The sequence below is a fragment of the Gossypium hirsutum genome, chromosome D08 (genome assembly GCF_007990345.1).
Source record: "Gossypium hirsutum isolate 1008001.06 chromosome D08, Gossypium_hirsutum_v2.1, whole genome shotgun sequence".
In the NCBI taxonomy this organism is placed as follows: Eukaryota; Viridiplantae; Streptophyta; class Magnoliopsida; order Malvales; family Malvaceae; genus Gossypium; species Gossypium hirsutum.
In genome coordinates, this window is record NC_053444.1 from 64387730 (window position 1) to 64411248 (window position 23519).

Genomic DNA, 23519 nt, shown 5'->3' on the forward strand with positions numbered 1-23519 from the left:
AAAACTTAATTTTAAAAATAAGGCCCACTTTAATTTTGGAACTAAAAGAACTAATTTAGAACTCGATGTTTCCATATATTTTCTCGTACCTTCTTTTATATTATATATATGACTTCTTTTATTTGCTCCAAATTGTACGGATCTTATTTTTGACTCAATATTTATTTATACACTCTCATTGATTTTTTTATATAAATTTTTCGTAAATATAATTTTTACATGATTTTTTTTATCTATTTTAGAAGGGTAAATGTACTTAAAAGTTCCCTCTATTATAAGAACTTGATCAAATTTGTCTCTCTACTATTAAATGAATCAATTTAGTTCTTGTACTATAAAAGAGAATCAAATAAGGTCAAATTGGAATAAATTTAAAATTTATTGTTTAACAATGTTAATATTTTTAAAGTTTTTATAGTTTTGTAAATGAGATCTTTTGTTTGAAATTGAATTTCGGTAAAAAAAATTAATCTTTAAAATATTTTTTATACAATAAAAATTAATTTTATTACAATTTAAACTTATTTAATTTTTTAATAATATAAAAACTAAATTTATTTATTTAATAATAAATAACTAATTTAATTCATTCCTAGAGGACCTCTCCAAACAATATTATATATGTGTTATAATCTCGAAATAATTAAATTTGTGTGAAAAGCGAGTGCAAAAGGTAAGCACTTGACACAAAATACTGTACATGAACAGCAGTAATCCGCCTCCCTTGTCTCTTGGGGGACCTACTATCCTCAGTAAGACAACCACTGAGGTTGTGAAACCTGACCCAATCTCATGTCACACAGTGAAAAGATTATTATAATAATACTTATTTTTAAATTATATAATTATGAAATTAATAATGTATCTTAAATATAATTAGGGTAAATTGCATCAGTAGTCATTAAATTATTAGTAAAATTTTATTTTAGTCACTGAATTAAAGAAATTATAATTTGGTCATTAAATTATTTAAAAATTTTCATTTAAGTCACTAGGTTGTTAAAAGAGATGTTATATGAATTTTTTTGTTCGCACTGCATGCACCAATCGAAAGCTCTCTTTCTATATTCTCTTTTACAATTCAGTTTTTTTCATGAAACAACTTTGAATGTCATGAATCTACGAACAAAAATTTAAAAAACTTTTGTCTTTGATTTTCGACATTGATCGTTAGATCGGCTTGGATCTAAGGTATGTTCTTGTACTCGTCAATGAGTATTGATCTACTGTACTGATCATCGGATTGTCGTTAATTTGGAGCTCGCTGGTGAAATTTAAAAAAAGTAACATTTTAATGACTTAAATAAAAATTTTCGAATAATTCAATAACCAAATTATATTTTTTTAATTAAATGACGAAATGACTAATAATATAGTTTGCTCACAATTATTAATAATATATAAAATACAAAACCTTCTATTAAAATGCATCAAACAATGCATAAATGAAAAGAAAATCTGAACTACTACTTTTAGGCACTGACACATCCACATCCAAATGCTTCCACCTTCATCAATATATATGTATATATATCTATCTAACTACTGTTGCAGAGCGTGTAAGCACGTGTAGTTAAGACCCCCCCTCCGGACCTCCCCCTCATTTCTAGCTCTCTGCCTCTCTTCCTCTCTCTCACCCTGCGCAAACGTGTAAAAAAGCAATCCGCACCCAACATATTCTCTCTTTATTTCTCACTCAGGTTACTACTTATCATGTCTTGGAAAAGAAACCCATCCTCTAGTCTTTTTCATTACATGAAACTTCAACCAACATGTGTGAAAAAAAACCACTTTTCCTAAGCTATTTCAGTTAGATGTTTTTGCTTCCCAGCTTTGCCTTCCCAAAGCTTTTCTTAGAAGGCTTGCATGTTTAGTGTTGGTCTTGGTGTAAGGTCATTATTAGAATTTCTAGCTAGGGCATGTTTGAGATCTTTACAGTGATAAAACCCAAGTTGCCTCATCTCTCAAAGGAGCTCGATTTAGGTTTTGTTATATATGGAGGACTTATACAGGCTTGATGATCGTACAGTCTCTTCTTCAAATGATAGTGCAAGGGTTAATAATAACTTAGCTGCAGCTGTTACCACCACTGGTTTTCACAGTCCAGTCCATCATTTACTTCAATTTGATCATCAAGCAGCTGATACAGACATGTATGATGTGATCAAGACCCAGATCGCCAATCACCCTCGTTATCCAGACCTAGTATCTGCTCACATAGAATGCCGAAAGGTGGTTTTTGTGTTTTATAATTTTTCTCGTTCACTTTTGCTCATAGTTTAGTACTAACAAGCTTATATATAGGTTGGAGCACCGCCTCAGCTGGGTTCTCTTCTTGAAGAAATTGGCCGAGAGAACCACCACCCCACAAGTGGTTGCAGTGAAATAGGAGCTGATCCAGAACTTGACGACTTCATGGTACTTCAAAAGTCAAAAGATTCCTTTTTTTTCTTTTCTGGAAAACACAAGTCCTCTTAATGTAATATTTTAATTATTTTTTTGTTGAAATTTGAAGGAATCATATTGTGAGGTTCTTCATAAGTACAAAGAAGAGTTATCAAAGCCGTTTGATGAAGCGACAACGTTCCTCAGCAACATTGAATCACAGCTAAGTAATCTCTGTAAAGGAGCAGTGACAAAAACTTTGGATTATGGCTCTGGTAAAGATTTTAAACTGCGGATTTTATTATCTCAAACTACTGTATATTTACAATCGGTAAAAAGGGTAAAGATGTTATTCTGCAAATTATGAATATTATTTTCAATGAATGTGAAGAACTCTCTCTCTCTCCAGTCATTTAACTCTCCTCCTACTGTGCTGTGCTTGTAAATTAATATATGTATGTGTAATGAAATGTTGAAACTTTATCCTTAGGCCACATTTGGTTGAGCTAATTTCATATTTCTGGGATAATATAAACGTTAAGTCGGTAATTTTACATTCTTAATAGTTTAAATTTCCAAAATATATATTTTCCCAAAATTTTACATTCTTAAGAATGTCGATATTTCAAAATGTAAAGTTAATCTCGATATCTGTTTTTATGTAATCTTACAATACTGTGAAGCCTTTTATAATTTTACTCTCATTTTTAATCACTTTGATTTATTTTATTTAAATCAAAACTAAATAATAATAAGATACATTTATTATTATTAATCCAGAAAAGTAACATTTTGTCTACTATATTACATTTAATTTGAAATATTACAATTATAACACATTTATCATTTTTATTATTATTTTGATTAAATTTGGGGTTCATGATCTATAGCAAATAACATGTTTTTATTAAATATATATATTGCTCCAACCTTTAATAGTTAAGAATAATAATAAATAAATTTTATAAGAAGAGTTTAGTAGTAATTTTATATTCTATTAATTAAATAAACAAATTCTTTATTACAATCAAATAAATTAATGTAACATATTTATACTAATTTAATAATCATGAACCAAAGTTAAGTTACTATTTATATAATTTTATTTTGTCCAGTTACCTATTACTTACTATGCTCGAATTTAATTGGGTTTCATAAATTAAGCTTTGAAGATGAGGACCGGATGTAAGATTAATCTGGGTTTGTTTAAGAAGACATTATTGTTTGTTGTAATTATAGCTGTATAAATTTTATTATTAATTAATGTTTAGTTAAATGATTGAACCCTGTCTGTTGGCCTAATGGTTAAGGTGTTCATTGTCCTAGGTGTGGTTTAGGTTCAAGTCGCACTAATCGTGTTGTTCTTAGGGTTTTGCTCTTCTCTTATAACTCACCAAAGAAAATATTCAATTAAATGATTCATTGTATTTAGCTTAGCTTAAATTGAAGCTCCTCAAATAAACATAATAACATTCAAAAATTTAATTAACATATTAATGTTTAATTTTGGTTTACGTATGTAATTTAGTTAGTAGTAGATTATATTAGCTGAATGTATTTGAGAGGTCTTTTATTATAGGGATTTAATTAAATTAGTCACTTTATCATTAAAAGAATCAAATAAGGTCAAAGTGAAATATAGTTAGTATTTTTAAAGTTTTTATGATACCGTAATTCTGTAAATAGATTTTTTTGTTATGATTTACACTTATTTGATTCTTTTTAATGGTATAAGGAAAAAAAATGTTCATTTGGTAATAAAAAGATTAATTTCACTCGGTCCCTAGGAACTCCTAGGTAATTTTACCCATTATATTATATATTTGACTTTGACCTTCGAAATAGTTGAGTTAGTGTTATATGTTATTGATTTTCAGATGAAGCTTGTGAGTCAAGTGGTTGGGAAGCGGAAGCTTATGAAAGTGGGCAGGAGGACATCAAAGGAATGCTGATGCGCAAATACAGTGGCTATCTCTGCAATTTGAGAAAAGAATTCTTGAAGAAGAGAAAGAAGGGAAAGCTACCAAAAGATGCTAGGATGGTACTTCTACATTGGTGGAACAATCATTATAGATGGCCATATCCTACGGTAAATCACAATGCTTCACTTTGCAATTGCTTGTTTGCTCTCATGAGGGTTAGGTGTTCACTGAGCCTAATGTTGTTACATCATTTACTATATATAGCATCATGCATTGCCCTTGAACCCTATTTGGCTGGAAAGTATTGGTTTATAATGATTAGGAAGGGTGGTGTGTGGATATTTGCAGGAGGAGGAAAAGTTGAAGCTATCAGAGATAACAGGTCTAGACCAGAAGCAAATCAACAATTGGTTCATCAACCAAAGGAAGCGCCATTGGAAACCATCAGAAGATATGAAATTTTCTCTTATGGAGGGTTTTGCTGGAAACATTAATGGAGGACCTACTTAAAAAAGACTACACTTGGAACTGAGAGTGATGATCAAGCAACTGGGTTTTTAAGGCATCCCTTTTCCATATGTAAATGTTCTTTTCAATCTTTTACATATATAGAATAGTCTTGATGGATTGAATGGGATTGGTGTTTCGAAATGAGTCGAGTAAAGTCCCTATTGTGTGTTGGATTTATAATTTCAGTGGAGGTAGCATGCAATTGAAGCTCCTCAAATAATTGTTGCAATAAAGACGGACACAGAGGGTTGCGTTCAATGTGAAACTAAATTTATTTTAGGCTTGATATAACATTTGGTACATGAATTTCACACTTTTTCTTAATTTAATATCTAAACTTTTTTTGGCTCAATTTAATAATTAAGCTCTTTTTTTGGCAAGTATAAAGTATGTTAATATCATACTTAGATCCGGCCCGAACCCGACACGACTTGACCTGACCCGGCCATGAGCACCTCTACTGTTATGTATCCATAGCCAATGGCAGATTCCAATTGCAAGTGTTGTTGTACAATTTACAACCAAAAACTAAGTTTCATCTGTAAAATTTTTTGCTGTGAATCTGCAGTTAAAGGTGGATTCCAATCGTAGGGACTTGCTGTGTGTCCACAGCCAAATGACAGTTATTATCTACAAATATGTACTGGTTTATCCATAACCCGGTGTGTTGGAGAAAGGAGTTCTGGAGAACTCCCATTGTGGTGAGTAGTGGTGGGGGTAAAATCTATTCTATTAAAAATTGAAACTATATGGCATCTTTAAAATCATGTGCATATAAATCTGGAAATTTTGTTATGATATAAATATGCATGAGAATTGTATATTGAGGGGAAAATATGAAATTTGGATTATTCTGATATCTGCTACTGTGAGTTCCAATATATGTTAATGATGGTTGCATTGGAAAAAAAATAGATACCTTGAATTGATTGTCTAAATATTATCATATTAAGCGATATTATTTAATATGCCTTATCAATTGTTTACACTGATTTTCGTGTGAATAGACTTAAGCGTCATAATTCACTCCCCCTTTAAATTTCCATCCTTACAGAGAACCAATCAGGATAGGATGTGAACGTGACATCTGGAGGGTTTCAGCTCGGAAGAATTTATTTATTTTTAAAGTATTATAAGATTATTATTTTTATTCACATACTGTATTATTTTATTTTGAACCATGACATGGACTTAAGATTTGGGCTTGAATTATTTTGCATGACATTTAACTTAAATTATTAGGATATTATATTATGTTTATTGATTAGTATGCATGAACCCTTTTTTTTATTAAAATTAAACAGATCATTTTTTTGCTGTAAATATAGAGTTTAAAACTTAGAGGAATAATAGAACGTTTATTAACTAAATTTCTACTAAATTTAATAAATGTTTTAAAGATGATTGTTTTCAAAACTTTGATAATCCTGTTAGGCCATCTCGGTGGCTGATGTAATTTTCTGAATTTGAGTCTAACGTCTAAGCCGGATTTGAGAGGTTATAAAATTTTTAAATGTTATATAAATTACGCAAAATACTAACTGTGTTACTTTTTTTTTTGTTATGATACAAAAATATTGTCAGTATTAGAGAGAAATATATGTTAAAAAATAGGTATTGAACTATGCTTAATGAATTAATATTAAATAAAAAATATTTTTAAAACTCCAAATTAAAAGAAATTCATTGTTTTCAATTAATAAAATAAATAAAAAAAGCTAAAAGTAATTGAACGTATAAAATACAAAAAAATATCATATCATCTGTCACATGTCAGTCATACATTGATTATTTTTGCTACCTCATAAAAAATATTTTTAATATATTGGACTAATTTGTAAAACATTTAACAAGTACCAAATCGAACAAAAAAAGTTAGGTACCAAATTAGGAAAAAAGTGTCAAACTCAAGTACCAAATTGAACCCCCAAAAAAGATTAAGTACCAAATTAAGAAAAAACGTCAAGTTTGAGTACCAAATTAAAAAAAAAGTTTAAATACCAAATTAAAAAAAATGTCAAATTTAGATACCACCTTTCTTTTACAATAGTGAATAGCGATGGAGGGTCAGCTTTTATTTAGTGTTCTTTTCAAGTGTGCAGTCTTGTAATAAGTAGAACTGTAGAAATATTTGTAAGGCACTCCTATATTCTGTAAAGTCATGTCTGCTTTAGCTAAAAGCGGTTCTTTTTTTCTTTGAAATTTTATTTGCTATGCCTTTTTTTTGTTCACTAATCTTGTATTTTTTATAGGAAAGATTTTGGATTTTTTTAAAAATTAATTTTCTCGTGTGTTTTAAAAAAAAGGTAAATTGTTGTCATAAAATGTATTTCATTTTTATGAGTAGAGATAAAATCCTTGATAATATAATTAAAGAGTGAGGTGAGTAACTACTACATTATATCTTATAGTTGGCAGTACTCACACATTTTTAATTATACTAATATTTGGTAATATAAGGTAATCTCATCCTCACCTCTTTCGTAAGTTATATTTAGATAATTTTACCTTTAATTTTATAATTTTATTAAATGAAACCAATAAACTAGTTTAATTAAAACTAGTAAAACTTTTTTTTCAAAATAAATTCACTTCAATTATATTGTTAGTGTCGATTATATGGGCTAAATGCAGGACTAAATGCAACTCCGGTTTCAACTTAGTGTGTAAGTTAGACTTAAATCATGTATTGTATTTGTTGATTAATAGTGGATTACTCTTTCAGAAAGGCATAATAGAAGTAAAAAGTTCTTGAACTGTATAACCAAACTTAGGGGTGAGCATTCGATCTAGTCGAGCCGAATCAAGTCAAAAAATTTCGAGTTAATTGGGTTGACAAATCCTATTTTAGCAACCGAACTCAATTTGAAATTTTTTTAATCGAGTCAAAAAATTTTGAGTCGAGTCAAGTTGCGTTTACATTGACCGATTATTTAACTAGTAGACGAAGTACAAGATTATTTAACTACATAAATAATATAGTTTACTTAATAATTACATGTGAATAATTATTTTAAGCAAGCAAAGTAACTATACATAATGCTGCAAGACAGTTATTGTGGTCAAATTTAAATCAATTACATAAGCTATTACACCACACGCATAGTTATATTTACCGTAGGGGCGTGAGGGAAGGAATCGAAGTTAAAAATCAACTACACAAAACTTTACCCCAGATTTCACATTACATTTGAATTAAGAAATACATATAGTACTGATCATAAAAATTTAAAAGGATTCATAAGTACGATTACCTTTTTAAGGAAAAAAATGTTAAATTTTAAATATATTTTGAGATATATATTTTTTAATTTTAAAATTTTATCTATGGCGAAAGAAATAATTTGCATGTTAATAACATCTAAAATTGTTTCAACTTTTTTACTTGTACATGTTTAAAAAAAAATTCTTTAAGAAGGATAATTTAGTAAAATGTTATTTTAGATAATCTTATCATCTATCAATCAAACAACAAAATCTTACATTTTAATCAAATAAATCAAATAACGTGTTGTTACATACCCAATAATGAGCTAACCAAATGCCCCCTCAAAGTATAAGGTGTGTGTTAATATTCATGTACGAAATGAAATTTTATTATATATGGATTATTATTAAGTATAGCAGTAGTGGAATTAAAATACTCTATAAATGAGTAGATTAAGTTTTAGTTCGATTGGTATGGGCATTTTTGTTGTTATAATAAATGTTGATAATAGTGATAGAACGATCGCAAAGCAATAAGAAAAAAAAATAAAAACACACAGATTTTACGTGGAAACTCTTTCGGGAAAAAACCACGAGTAGAGGAGGAGAAATTCGTTGATGTTGAAAAATGAATCATTCAAGAGAACTTTCGACTACATCTATTTAAGGGTTGAAAAACTCTGTTCTAATCAAAGTTAAATAGAAGAAGAATAGTTCTATACAGATTCAACTTGTATTGTATAGTCTGTACGGCCCGAGGCCGTAGCCCGCCACAGATCCCCTTATTTTGTCACTATATTTATTTCTTCAACAAGTAACGAGATTCGGGTCACACAATCTCTAATAATCTTCACCTTGACACGAATTCTCAACGAACAAGTTCTTCACCTATTTCACAAAACCCTATAAGGGGTATTTTTCAACAATGAACACCAACCAAGTTCAAGCAATACTCAAAGTTGGTTATAGGAAGTGACTTAATCATCATATCCACAAAATTATCATAAGTACTAACTTATGGTAAACATGGCCTTACTATTGCTGTCAAAAAGTGTTTTCGAAAAGATAAAATGTCTATTTTAAACATGATGTTGTAAAATAGAAAATATGTATTCAAATGTTATTTAAATCCATTTTTATTATGATATATGGAATAAATAAACTTAAACTATAATATTATAAAATATTAAAAATGATTTATTAAGCAATTAATATTATGATGTAAGTAATAAATGAAATATGTAAATTCAAATTCTTTAATATTATGATATATGGAATATATAAATTGTAATTGTAATTAATTATAATTGATTATAATAAAAAATTATAATTGATTCAAACCCTAAACCCTAAAAGATCTTTATTTTTCACGTGTTATTATTACCATAATGCAAAGCTATTACTATTTTGGTATTAACAAATATTCAAGTTAGATTATAACACAAATACAATAAAATAATTTATGGCAACCCATTGTTAATATTATGATATATAAAATATATATTTTAAATACATTTTTAAAGTAATTAATATAAATTATTTATAAAATTTAATTTGAATATATAATAATATTTATATTTTATAGTTAATATAAATGAAAGGCAAATATTATTTGCCACCTAGCTTCTAAACTTTGACTTTTCAAAAGCTCGTTTGAAAAGTTAGTTTAACTTTAAAAACACTTTTGAAACGCAATGATAAACAAAGTCTAAGTAAATTTGACTAATTTACGAGAGTTATGCATAAATCAAATTTATAAAAAAAAAATTAAATATTTAGACCTAAAAATAAACTTTGTAGTTGAGCCATTGACAGATTAGACAAAAATAAATAAATAAATAAAGCAATTAAGAGCTTCAAATTGGTTGACCTTTAAGGAAGTTTGCATTTGGACTGCTCACTTCAATACTTTAACTCATCCCAGCTTAAAAATATATTTCAATCATGTTTAACTTATAGGCTTACATTCATGAGCCAAGTTTATCTCAAAATAGAGTCTTAAGCCGTCAAGACTATTTTCTGGAAAGTTTTTTTATCATAAATTCTTAAACCTTAAATTGGGTTCTAATTTTTTAGCAAGTAATTGGACCTCGAGGAAAATTAAATCCGTGATGTTCATGCACCTAAAATTAGGCATTGATACTCGTATCACGAGTCAAAGTGGTCTGTCCAACTTGATAAGCTTAGCCCAACTTAAATTTAAATTTAGTTATAAAAATATATTTTATTATTTTTCAAATAGTAAAATACGCTGTTAAACTATGTATTTGTTTTAAATATTTGATCTTTCTTATTATAAGAAACTAAACGTTACGAAATTTAAAACATTCTTAAAATAAAAATTTAAGTATAACGCAGAGATTTAAAGCTAGTTAGTTTTTATTTTTGTTTAAGTATAAATTAAAGTTGGTTATTATTAAAATTCGGTCTCACCAGTTGGAAAGTATTTGATTCTAATTTGGTTCAGTATAACAACTATATATGCTTATGCTTTCAATTTTAGTGAGTAGCAACTGAAATGATTTGTGTCCTAACTTTGAATCATGGTGCCAACACAAATATTGTGGGATGCAACAATTGTCATTCCTAGCAGTGCAACGATATGAACGAAAACCAGGAAAACATACAACCGTAATTGTCTTAAAGAACAAGGAAGTGTGTGAGATGTGTTAGATCAACCTCCACCTCACCGGGCTGTCTTGATGAGGTATTGTTCGCTGCAGAAGTGAACATCATCCTCATGGTTAGGAGTTTCTTTTCCATTATTCAGTGGAATATTAGCTTTCTATCAACATAAACAATGGGTATGAATTATTTAGATGCCTACAGATGCCGTGTTCAAATGGATAATAGTACGCAACTTCCATACTCATAACAAAGTAGAGTAATCATCACAATTAGACTTTTTACGGACAGTATATGTCACAATTGCTACACAGGTTGCAAACTGAACCACAACCTCTTTCCCAAACTTAAAACAGATGGAGAAAAACATGAAAGTTAAGGATTGTTATTCATTACATGATTTTGGCTACTATCATCATATCTTGTCCTATTCCATAATTGGTTGGCATAGGCAAAAAAACAAGAGAAGAAAATGGACACGTTCAATTTTCTGACTATTTATTATTTTATTGGCCAAAACAACAAATTTCAATAATCCCCTATTCCTAGACAGTGCACAAACTCCTATGCTCTTATTGATGTGAACTAGGAATCATATTTTGCTCCTAAGTTCATCCAAAATAACCATTTCCCTTGATCATACCAATAATTCATAAATATTGTAAACGGTAGACTTTTTTTCCTTTTTTTCCCCTAACTGTTGAGGTGAGAAAATATTGAAGTCAATAGATAAATTGTGCAAGCAACTGCTGTACCTTACGTTAGCATAAGTAGAATTCTCACAAACAAATTTTTATATATGCAGTAAATGAAGGTGAATAGAAATACTTGCTTGCATGCTATATGTACATACCCCCATATAACAATATGGCAAACAAAGCAGAAAAGATCAATCACCTTGATAACATGTCTTGAACCTGATCAGGCTAAACTGGATATCCTAATTTATTGAGACTTAAGGTGCAACGGCAGAGAACCGATTCATGTTGCAAGTAGATAACTTGTTAGACAAGCAGAACCCATATAGCTAAAAGCAGTTGGAATGAGGGATCTCAGGAGAGTTGTTCCTCAATATCAAGTTCCTCCAACAGGTTGACATGGTTGAGGGGATTGAACATTTCAATGTCAAAACACTTGTTGGGAAGCTTTGTTGGGGCAAGAGGGTACTCAACGGAGCATTGTTTAGTGATTGGAATTTTACGTGCAATGACCACAGAGTTAATGACTTCATCAGTGGGATGGAATATGGAGAGGACCTCAAATCCGCGTAGATCACATGGATCAACAACTGGATAAAGGAAAGCCCTAGCACCATGAGCACTCCTCAGCATCAAAAGAGCCCCAGGGGTCATGTACTCAGCCACATGATCGATGACACGAACTTTTGTTTCCTTGTCCATCCCCACAAGAGCCGCCAAGAACACAACATCATAGTCCTTCAAATCATTTGTAATATCCATTATATCTGAAGTGTGAAAGAACATCCTTTGAGATAAATCAGGGTCAGATGAAACCAGTTGAAGAGCCATGGAATTGGCTGAAGGGTCGATATCATAGTTGTGGAAAGAGGTGGTGGTAAGATGGAAAGAAGCCAACACAATTGAGGTGAGGGGAAGAGGACCGGAACCCACAAAGGCAACTTTCGTAGGGAGATTAGAGCAGTGTTTGGTAAGGATATTGAATTCAAGTTGGCTAAGCTTAAGATAGTTAGAATAGTAAGGGAAAATGTTAAGATGGTGAAGAGGGTTATCATAGGATCCCAAGATGGTTGAGAAATGGCTCTCCAAGTGTCCCTCAGCTTCTCCACATAGTCGAATCAACTTACACCTGATGTCTTGAATTGATTTGCAAAGCTTGGTAACATCGATAGGGCTGGGTGGCATGCATGTGACAACAAGTTGTGTGAAGAGCATGTTGACATCTTTGCAAGGTTTGAGACTCTCGAGGCTTGAGATTTGCTCATACAACTCGCAGACCTTTTGTACCAAGGGATCTTTCTCGCAAACCATGTCGACACTATGAGGTTATGGAAAGAAAAATTGTTAATAAAAAAAAGAAAAGAAATAAACTTGTTTGAAGAGGTAGAGACAATCTCAAAACCTCCAATGGAGTCATTATTTATGGGCAATTGTGGGGACCACAACATGCTGAGCCTTGTTTTGCTTTATTAGCAGTAGAAGTTGGTTTTGATATTTACAACTTCAAGTTTTTTACCCTTTTTCTTGGAATATTTACTAGGTTTTCTTTTGTCCTAAGTGCAGAAAGCAAACTTTGGAGAGCTAAGAGTATAATTCGATCTCTTCAAGGTTTAGCAGATTCATGGGGTAACATTTTGCGCACCGCACACACACACGTATATATATATATACATAACAGGTCCTTGTAGTAATAACAAATATTTGGCTGAACTCTTTTAATTTCATAATTTATATTGTAGACTAATAATTTCTTCATCCACAATTTTATAATCCCAAAGATTTATAGCCATTAAAAGAGTTAAAATTCATAGATAACAGGCTTACTTCAAAAAAACTAATCTTAATTTTTTTATTATTCATAAATTTCTTATGAAACTTATTGATTAAGTCTGGATGACAATAATTAGAGACATTTTATTTGGTGCACAGAAAGTTGTAAAATGCATCATGACTGCCAGAGAGAAAGAAAGATAAATGAGAGATGGTGGTTGAGAGAGGAAGAGAGAAGAGAGAGATCCTGATTCCTTAGCCTTACGATATCTTATAAAGGGCACCATCGCTCTTTTCTAAGGTATAAGTGTCATTCTCTTGATGATTCCATATTTCTTGAAACTCAATCAAGCTATTGACATCACTTAGTCTTAAGAGTATGGATGGCAAGTATGACGCCTTTGCTAAAGGTATTGTCCTCAAGGTGTGTGCTCACCTTGCCATGGGTTTACAAAGTAAAGAGTCCTTAGCTTTTAGTTAGTAAGGTCTTTTTCTTACAATTGACATTAACTCACAAAGCAATGAATAATGTCGGTATGTAACAAAATGAACTCACGAGCTATAGGCATAACAAAACTATAGTGATAGAAGTAAAACATTTCATTATCTCAATGCTAAGGTCTAATTTATATGCTTCATCGTACATAACATACTTGTCTTTGTTCAGTGTTTATTGGAATTTGCTAAGTTGCTTAGCTTAGTTAGTTAAAGTTAGTAGAATGTTTTGTTAGTATATAATGCAACTTCATGTGATCTTATTTTCAATTGAATCTGAATGCACAATTCATCCATTACCTCTCAGCCTTATCAGCTAATTTTCGATCACCATTATCATCTTAACAGTTTTTTTTTTTAATTTTCTATTAATTTATTCAATTCCCAAATGTGTTGGTTAATTTGTATTAAGAATAATATTTTAACTTATCAACATTTCTTATTTTGAAACTTAGCATTTGCCTTATTAGTTATTGGTGTTCACCCTATAACTCATGCTGAGATTGAGTTGTAAGAATTGTCTGCTTGTAATGTGTGTGAGATAATAAATTATGTATATATAAGGAAATATTTCTTATTTCAACTTTTATCCCCAAGTCCATAATTAATATTAATCCATAATAGAATACCTTTTATAAGGGTGTTTAGATAACATTTGTAATTAGTGGGTCCCACTGAACTCACTAAATGAATTGGGTGCAATTGGAGCAATCCAAGAGGGAGGGTAAGAATTGCAATAATTACACGGGTAATTACAAATAATTATATTCAAATCCAACAACCTATTACTTTCTAAACATGCTTGTACATTATTTAAGTTTAAAAAGTTGTTTTTATATAATAATTGTATTTTAATTTTAGTATATATAAAACATAATTATATGTTATTTTACCAATCTCATTCAAATAATTTAAATTTTTTATTGATGGGAGATAATTTTTTATATTTTTTGACATATTAAATAATTAACTAAATTACATAGTATTTATTATAAATTATTTATACTTAGATCAAGGATCAACCTATTATAACAATGATTATACGTTTAATGTTAAAAAGAGAATCACTCAATAAACATGAAGTTTATTAGTAATTAGATAAAATTGCATAGGATTTTTATTTTTCTTGTTAAGTTTATTAGTAACCTTATTGTTAAATACTTTTTGGGTAAACTACACCTATGATCACTCTAAAATAGTGTTTTTCGTATTTTAGTTAATCCAATTTTTTTCTCAACTTAGTCCCTTAAATAATATAATTGTATGAATTAGTCACTGTGTTAAAATTTTTATTTTCTTTTAACAGATTACTGATGTGACACTAAGTGGCTAACATAAGACATTTTTTCCCTTCAAAGACAATGGCCAAAAGAACCACCATCCCACTGCTCACCCCAAATGAAGGATCTGATGATTACTCCAAAGTATACCTTATCCACACTTCCTTTAACGTTTCTATTCCTAAGCTCATCCACAACGTGAGGGAGATCGTTTACCCTTGCAACTCTGAACCTCGCAATCTTTCTCGAGTACATGCTTCGTCCCCTAATGGATCTACTTGAACGAAGAAGGAAGAAGGCCTGATTTACCCTATTTTAAAGTGATCACGGTGTAATTTATCCAAATATATTATATACAATGGTTTGATTGTATATTTTGCTACTTGCTTAGAGAATATTTTCTCTCAATTATTCTTGATAATTTTTATAATAATTAATATGATTTTTAAATTTATATTTATGTAATCATGCAAGTATAATTCATACTACCAAACATGAGATAGAGAATTACATCTAATTACACTTAGTCTGACTATATCCAAAAAAAAAATTAGAATTCATTGTAATTACAAAAAAATTTAACTAATATCTAATAATTACACAAGAAAATGATTTCGCTCTCATGTTTCAGCTTTAATAGTATTGAAGTCCCGCAAGATACCTTGCCTCTATGCTTTCACACTGGTTTCTTATATCATATATAAGAACCAATAAACTAATAACGTTTCTTTCACGTAAAAGTGAAGGAATATTGTTCACCAATCACTCCATCCACACTTGGAATGCCAATGAAACTTGATGAAATATGTTGGTATTTTGACCTTAGGTTTAATTCGAATAGATGAATAATTAATAAAATTTTGATGAAATACATAACCAAAAATCGAATTACTCTAAAAGCTTCGTTTTCACTTAAACTAAATTATCATCTAACAACATCGCATTTCTCACTTTTTTTCTTGTGATAGTTCAACTATCTAAAAGACAAGATGCCCCTACATAAATTGGATGGTCACCTTTGAAACTCCATTAGTATATGTGTTGACATTCCCAAGCTTTGAAAGCAACATATTTTCAATTTAAAAATAATTCAAGTTTTTTGCAATATCATTGAGATAACATATAGTAATAATGGTGCCAATTCCTTGTCTAAAATATATGTTTTTTTTATTCAATTTCAATGGTGAATATTAGAGATCGTCAATCTCTTAAAGTTAGTGCTAGGTCTAGCTAGTGCTACCCTAGCCGTTTTGGTTTAGGTCTTCTCTCCTTTGTTTTCAGCTCCATGTCTAGAAAGTAAGTTTGAAGATGCATGAAAAGCTTCTGATATCAGTAAAAATAATATTAAATATAAAAAGAATAACACATGAAAATATTTAATGGAGAAATAAATGAACAATACAAGCTTCATTTTGAAAATGAAGTTGCCCAAATCAACATCCTCTACTTGCTTCTTTGAAGGTTCAAACTCATTGAGTTTTATCGTTTTAACATTCATTGGTCACTAGATCAATCACAAGAATTTCATTTTAAATTTTATTTTCTTAATAAATTTCAAAAGAAATTTTTTTTAATAAATAAATTTTAAAAGAAAATATATTTTCTTAATAATTTTGTTTGACACTTTTTTTTATTTCTCAAAGTATCTACCGGAGTCACTACACCAAAACAGGCTTTTAGCGGCACATTTTGTGGCGTTTAGATAGAAAACGCCGCTAAAAAACAAGAAATAACGGCGCTTCATATAAAACGCCACAAAAAATATAATTAGTGGCGTTTTTAAAAGAAACGCCGCAAAAATCGAAACCCAACGACGCCGTTTTCTGACTTTTCAGGCTTACATAAACGCTAATGTTTAGCGGCGTTTTTATGTAAGCGCCGCTAATGTTCTGGGATTTAGTGGCGTTTTTAATTAAGCGCTGCTAATGTTCTGGGCTTTAGCGGCGTTTTTATTTATGCGCCGCTAATTCTCAGGCCTTTAGCGGCGCTTTTTTAAAAAACGCCGCTAATGCTCTTCATTTAGTGGCATTTTTGGAAAGCGCCGCAAAAAAATTATTTACCTATTTATTATTTAATTGATTTATTTATATTAATTAAAATTAGAAGTTTTCATTTAAGTTACCATTAAGCTGTTAAAATCGACGCCGGCCATATGGCTTTCTTAAAACCCTTTAACCTTAAATTCATAATTCTTAAAACCCTAAACCCCTAAAAATTTCAAAAAAATATATTAATGTAAAAGCTTATATATGTTTATAAACATGATGTACATGTATATACATAGATATATATATTAATGTAAAAGCTTATATATGTTTATAAAAAATTGTGGAAGCAGTACTTAATATTGATTATAAATTTTGGGGTTTAGGGTTTAATTGGTGGTTTAAGGGCTATAGTATGTAGTTTAAGGGTTTTATAGTTTAAGGTTTAATGTTTACTATAGTATGTAGTTTAAGGGTTTATAGTTTATGGTTTAGGGTTTGTTATATTGGGTTTGTGATTTAGTGTTTTAAAGTTTGTTGTTTGGAGTTTAGTTTTTATAGTCAGAGTCTTAGTGTTTAATTATGGTTTTAAGGGCCGGTTAGGGTATTAGGGTTTAAGGGTTAGGGATTTTGATAAAAAATATAAAGTTATTTTAGGGTTCAAACAAGCAATAAGATTCTTTTTAATTACTTTTAATTGTAACTTATAATATATATTTATGGTTTAAAGTTTAGGGTGTTAGGGTACATTTTGTGTTTAGTATTTTAGGTTCAGTGGTTAATGTTTGTTATTTGGATTTAGGGTTTACGATTTAGGGTATGGTTTATGGTATAGTTTTTAATTGTTAGTGTCTTATTGTTTATGGCTGTAACGGTTTAAGGTTTATAAAAAATGACAAAAATTAATTTAATTTTAGTGTTTATGCATTAGTGGCGTTTTAGTAAAAAATGCCACAAATATGTCACAGTATGCAAAACGATGACGTATTATTTTGTGTTTCTAGTGGCGTTTATAGAAAACGCTGCAAATTTGTTTCAGAAATGGCAAAACGTTGCGTTTTGATCTGTGTTCTTAGTGGCGTTTTCTACAAAACGCCGCAAAAGGATAGAAATTAGTGGCGTTTTTTTAAATTGCGCCACAAAATTTGTGCCTGATACTGCAAAACGGTACGTTTTGATGCAAAATTTTAGTGGCATTTTTTCGTAAAACGCCGTTAAAGGACTATGCTTTAGTGGCGCTTTAGCAGAAAACGCCACAAAATAGGTTTTAATAGTTTCTCAAACGGTGCCGTTTGTTCCTATGCTTTTAGTGGCGCTTATTAAGAAACGCCACAAAATTTAATTAAAACTAACATAAACGGTGTCGTTTTATTAACCCTGAATTTCCTTTAATTTCCCCCATGTCAGATTTCCCCAATTTTGAATGTTTACTGCTTGTTTGAATATATGGAGAGTAATTTTAAAAGTTGTTTTGTATTTATATATATGTATACTTTTATAATATAAAAATGAAATGAAAAATAATAATTTAATAGGGATGAATCTAGTTTAAGTTTAAAATGGCATTAATAAGGTAAATTATACAATCGGTAATCCAATTTTTATAAGTTTTCATTTTAATATCTTATTTTATCTTTTTTCAATTTTATTTTTTATGTTTTGGCTTTAATTTCAATTTTATTTTTTTATGATTCAGAATCAAAAATAAAATCGTTCAGGATCGAATTCAAGTCCTCATGCCTAAAAATGAACCAAAGTCAAGGGAAACCTTGGATTTTATAGGTACAAACTTGGATTTTACAAGGACTTATTTGAATTTCTACAGGAAAACCAATTTATATACGTATTTTTATAATTTCCCTTTTTTTAGAAATAATTTTATTTTAGTGTTTATTAAAAAAGACATGTGGAATTGATTTTATTTTAGTGTTGATGCATTAGTGGCGTTTTAGTAAAAAAACGCCACAAATATGTCACAGTATGCAAAACGATGACGTTTTAAATTTTGTTACTAGTGGCGTTTATAGAAAACGCCGCAACTTTGTTTCAGAAATGGCAAAACAGTGCGTTTTGATCTGTGTTCTTAGTGGCGTTTTTACCAAACGCCGCAAAAGGATAGAAATTACTGGCTTTTTTTAAATTGCGCCGCAAAATTTGTGCTTGATACTGCGGAACGGTACGTTTTGATGCAAAATTTTAGTGGCGTTTTTTGTAAAACGCCGTAAAAGGACTATGCTTTAGTGGCGCTTTAGCAGAAAACGCCACAAATAGGTTTTAATAGTTTCCCAAACGGTGCCGTTTTTCCTATGCTTTACTGGTGCTTATTAAGAAACGCCACAAAATTTAATTAAACTAACCTAAACGTCGTCGTTTTATTAACCCCGAATTCCTTTACTTTCTCCCCCAATTCAGATTTACCCGATCGACAAAAGTTCCCCAATTTCCTTTCGCTGTTTCCCCTAAATTTCCCTAGGTTATTCTTCCCCAAATTTTTTCCCCAATCTCGAAACTTGCAATCCCATTGTGATCCAAACCCCCAATTCCCCAATTCCCATTATTTCTCATCCAGTTCGTCCATGCTACTTCCATTTTCTCCCAAACCGAAACTGTTTCCTTTCAAAATTTAAATCTTCCAATCCGCCGTAAAGCTCGAATCTTTAACCCGAAGGTGTTAGAACTGCGTCGCATACAAGATAGGAACAACGCCGTTACTCTATTCTTGTTCCTGCAAGAGCATTCGACCCCTTGCTTATTCTTGATTTTAGGGTGTAAGTGTTCTTCCTTCTTTTTCCCGGTAGTATAGAATTTTAATTTAATTTTTTGTTGAATTAGTTTTATCATTATAATAATCCCTTCTCTGTTATAAATATTGGTTGCAGTTAATTAGTTAAATGTTCTACTTAATTAAATTATTATCTACAACAATCCTTTCATACTAAAAGTTTATTTTTATTGCAATGAAAAATATAGTTCATCTAATATTATAAGTTTAGAGCAGGTTAAGACGCAGATCAATTTTGAGTAAATTTTATCAAAAACCTAATACTTTTACGATTTAAAAATTGAATTGTAATTTGATTTTTTTAAATTTTAAAAACACCTTAGAAACACTTATAAGCATCTGTGGACAAAAGTCAAACCTCTTATATTTAATTTTCGGTAAAATGACAAGAAAGGTTCAAGTAAGTTGTAGCATGGTGCCTTGCTTTCTGCTTTAATGTAATTATTTTGCTGATGTTTAAGGAAATTGTTGGTTCTATTTATAAAAAAGAACAGTCAACAGTTACTGCAGGAGTGCGGCTTTGGGTTGCCATAATGATAAACTATGAATTTGGATTCCATCTTTTAAAAACTTCTGTGCCCTATATTCTAATTGTATTTTGTATTTTGGAAATCGTAAAACTGTTTATTTGTTATTGGTTATTGTTATTTACCATGTGTAGGTCTAAATATATCATAAAACTAGAGGCATTCGTATGTCTATTTTATATGTTAATGGGAATTATTATTGAAGTTGCAGTTGTTTATGCACCGAACTACCGAAAACAAATACTATTTTCGTTTGACTAAGTTTTATCTTAGTAGTTTTCTACCCTTAGATTTGACTAAGTTTTATCCTCTATAATATTTTTTGTATTCTTGTATATATTCTGACTTGTGGAATTGTCGGCAGCCCTCTATTGCATTTAATCAGTTACTGTTTCCTGCTCCTCCTGCAACTATATTGGTTCAACTGAAGCTGGCATTTAATCTTCGAATTGTGGAATGGTAGTGATATTAATAAAGTTTTTATATTTGGTTCAACTGACTTACATAATATTTTCATGTGCTAATCTTGTAATCTTACATCTGTTCTAGGTACTATCGAGCACCTGAATTAATATTTGGTGCAACCGAATACACCTGAATTAATATTGCTTGGGCAGGTACACGATTCGTTGCAAAATTTATTTGCTTATTTATATGCATTTTCCCTTTAAATTACTCAACAAATACCATTTTTCTGACTGCAGCCTATGTTTGCTAGTGAGAGTGGAGTAGTCCAGGTTGTTGAAATTATTAAGGTACCTTTTAGTTCAAAATTCTAATCAATAATAGTTTTATCATGATGATTTCTGAAAATTTAATCTTTTAGGGCTCCGATTATGTATAGATTTAATTGTTGGATTTCCTTTCAATTATTTGGACTAATTGATATGGTGGTATTATGGTGGTGCATGCTGCTGCTGCCGCTTCTTTTTTAATATATAATCATTCATCTATTACAAGTCTCTATTTATTTTATTTAAGGAAAGAATGCACATTTATTTAATTCACCCAAATACCATAAATATTTTGGGAAAAAATGTCTCAGATAATGGAGCAAATTTAGACAGTAGTATAATGTGGAATATTTGATTTGATTTTGTATAGATTTTGTATATTAATGTATAGGGACTAATTGATGATACTTTTACTAAAGGAATCTAAATATAATGTTTTCATGTCCCTGCCATCACCATTGCCATTAATTACAGCATCAGTTACTGCATAGGATTCGTATGACCCAAATTAAATAAATAATTAAATTACATAATTGTACAAAATTGGGGGTATCCTTTTCTAATCTAATTTCTTTTCACATTTAACTTTCATTCATATCGATTATGATACCCTCTTTAAATCTTCTTCCATTTGTCAACTATTTCATTTCCAAAATCCCAATTTAAATGTGTAACTAATATTAACATGGATAAATAAATTGGTCCAAAACTATTAAAATATTTATATGTTTTCCTTTTTCATTATCTTTTTATTTTATTTTATGCTATTTTAATTAGGAAAATTATATTTTGGTTTGTTCTCTTTTATTTTTAATTTACCTAATTAAATAAATTTTATTTAAAGTTATATTTTAAATATTTTAATTTATTTTAATCACGAATTTTTTAAAATATTTTTTTTAAAGTTCAAATTTCATAACTTACGTATTTTACATAATTTACATAATTCATAATTTACAACATTTAAATATATAATACTTGGTTCTACATAACTTATTAATATTTATATATAGTTTTAATACATATAATTTTAAAATTATATATCCTACATAATATCCTAACTTACATAATATCGTACATAATAACTTACAAAAAATTACATAATAACCTACATAATAACTTATATAACAATACATAACCTACATAAATTAAAAAAGTTACATAATACACAAAAACAATAACTTACATAACTTACATAACCTACTTAATACATAACTTACATAATTTACATAATACATAACTTACATAATTTACTTAATACATAACTTACATAACTTACATAAATATCCCTTATGTGGTGGAACTCAAATAAGTTAAATACACTTATAAGTTACCGTGATACTATACCTTAACTTAAATAATAACTTACATACCTTAATTACACTTATTCCTAAATCCTAAACCCGTGCAATTTATTGTCAATGTCAGACTTCAATAATTAAGAAATGGATCGGTCTTGGATGAATTTGTCAAGGGTAAGCGACGGTTATCGAAATGGAGTACAGACTTTTCTAAATTTTGCATTTCAATATGCAAGCCAAGAGAACATGATTCTTTGCCCCTGTAAGAAGTGTGTGAACATAAGTTGGCATTATCGTGAAGTTGTATACGAGCATCTAGTTGTTGATGGTTTTGTTCGGGGTTATAAACAATGGCTTTTTCATGGAGAATGCCCGCCTAGTACTTCCTCTTCAAGGATGGATGTATCTTATGATGGTAATGCTTACCATCAATCTGTTAGAGGCGATGACATGGAAGGGATGTTGCGGGATGCATTTAATATGCACAATCATGGTTTGCAGTCGTTCCCAGTCGATTTTGTGGCGTTTGATGATTACACTCTCGGTGGAAATGCTTTTACCGAACAGGGAAGAAGGGTACCTCATGAAGAGCCGAATGGAGAAGCGGCGAAGTTCTACGCGCTACTTAATGGCATGAATGAAGAACTGTATGAGGGATCAAAATTCTCAAAAATGTCTTTCTGTATTCGTCTTTTTCAGTTAAAATGTTTGGGAGGGTGGACCGGGAACTCTTTAACAATGCTGTTAGAGTTTTTGAGAGATCTGTTTCCGTTCGCAAAAATCCCTCGATCATGCAAAGATATGAAGAAAATGATAAAAGATTTAGGCCTTGGGTACACCAAAATCCATAGTTTCCCGAATGACTGCATGTTGTATTGGGCCGATCGGAGAAACCAACAGTTCTGTCATGTATGTGGCCGATCCCGTTGCATAAATAAAAACACAGAGGATGAGAATGACGATGAAAATGATGCACAGTCAAGAAAGAAGCCAGTAAAGATTTTGCGGTATTTTCCGCTGATACCGAGGCTTCAAAGGCTTTTCATGTCATCGAAGACAGCGGAGTCTATGACGTGGCACCATGATGGACGAACTGATGATGGATTACTAAGACATCCGTCAGATTCTTTAGCTTGGAAATCATTTGACAATAAATTTCCAAGCTTTGCAAACGATCCTAGGAGTGTGAGGCTTGGGCTAGCATCTGATGAATTTAATCCTTATAAGATCATGAGCACTGCGTACAGTACTTGGCCAGTAGTGCATGTTCCTTACAATATGCCTCCGTGGATTTGCAT

The 23519-nt window shown here is 30.3% G+C and overlaps 2 protein-coding genes across 2 annotated transcripts; one reads left to right on the forward strand and one right to left on the reverse strand.

Annotated features, from left to right (window-relative positions):
- Nucleotides 1–1605: 1605 nt before the first annotated feature.
- On the forward strand, nt 1606–5141 carry LOC107933765 (homeobox protein knotted-1-like 1). The gene is made up of 5 exons (XM_016866048.2): nt 1606–2232; nt 2305–2418; nt 2516–2660; nt 4263–4474; nt 4656–5141. The coding sequence occupies exons 1-5, from the start codon at nt 1996–1998 to the stop codon at nt 4815–4817; spliced, it is 870 nt and encodes a 289-aa protein (XP_016721537.2). The 5' UTR covers nt 1606–1995; the 3' UTR covers nt 4818–5141.
- Nucleotides 5142–11425: 6284 nt separating this feature from the next.
- LOC107933758 (nicotianamine synthase) lies at nt 11426–12758 on the reverse strand. The gene has a single exon (XM_016866046.2). It carries the CDS (start codon nt 12656–12658, stop codon nt 11702–11704), a length of 957 nt encoding a protein of 318 aa, XP_016721535.1. The 5' UTR covers nt 12659–12758; the 3' UTR covers nt 11426–11701.
- Between the last annotated feature and the right edge of the window lie 10761 nt (nt 12759–23519).

Excerpts from the sequence above, each read along its gene's own strand:
- LOC107933765 (XM_016866048.2), top strand. The coding sequence starts at position 1,996 with ATGGAGGACTTATACAGGCTTGATGATCGTACAGTCTCTTCTTCAAAT. Across the intron at positions 2,661-4,262 it reads AACTTTGGATTATGGCTCTG|ATGAAGCTTGTGAGTCAAGT; the intron begins GTAAAGATTTTA and ends ATTGATTTTCAG. Across the intron at positions 4,475-4,655 it reads ATAGATGGCCATATCCTACG|GAGGAGGAAAAGTTGAAGCT; the intron begins GTAAATCACAAT and ends GGATATTTGCAG.
- LOC107933758 (XM_016866046.2), bottom strand. The coding sequence starts at position 12,658 with ATGGTTTGCGAGAAAGATCCCTTGGTACAAAAGGTCTGCGAGTTGTAT.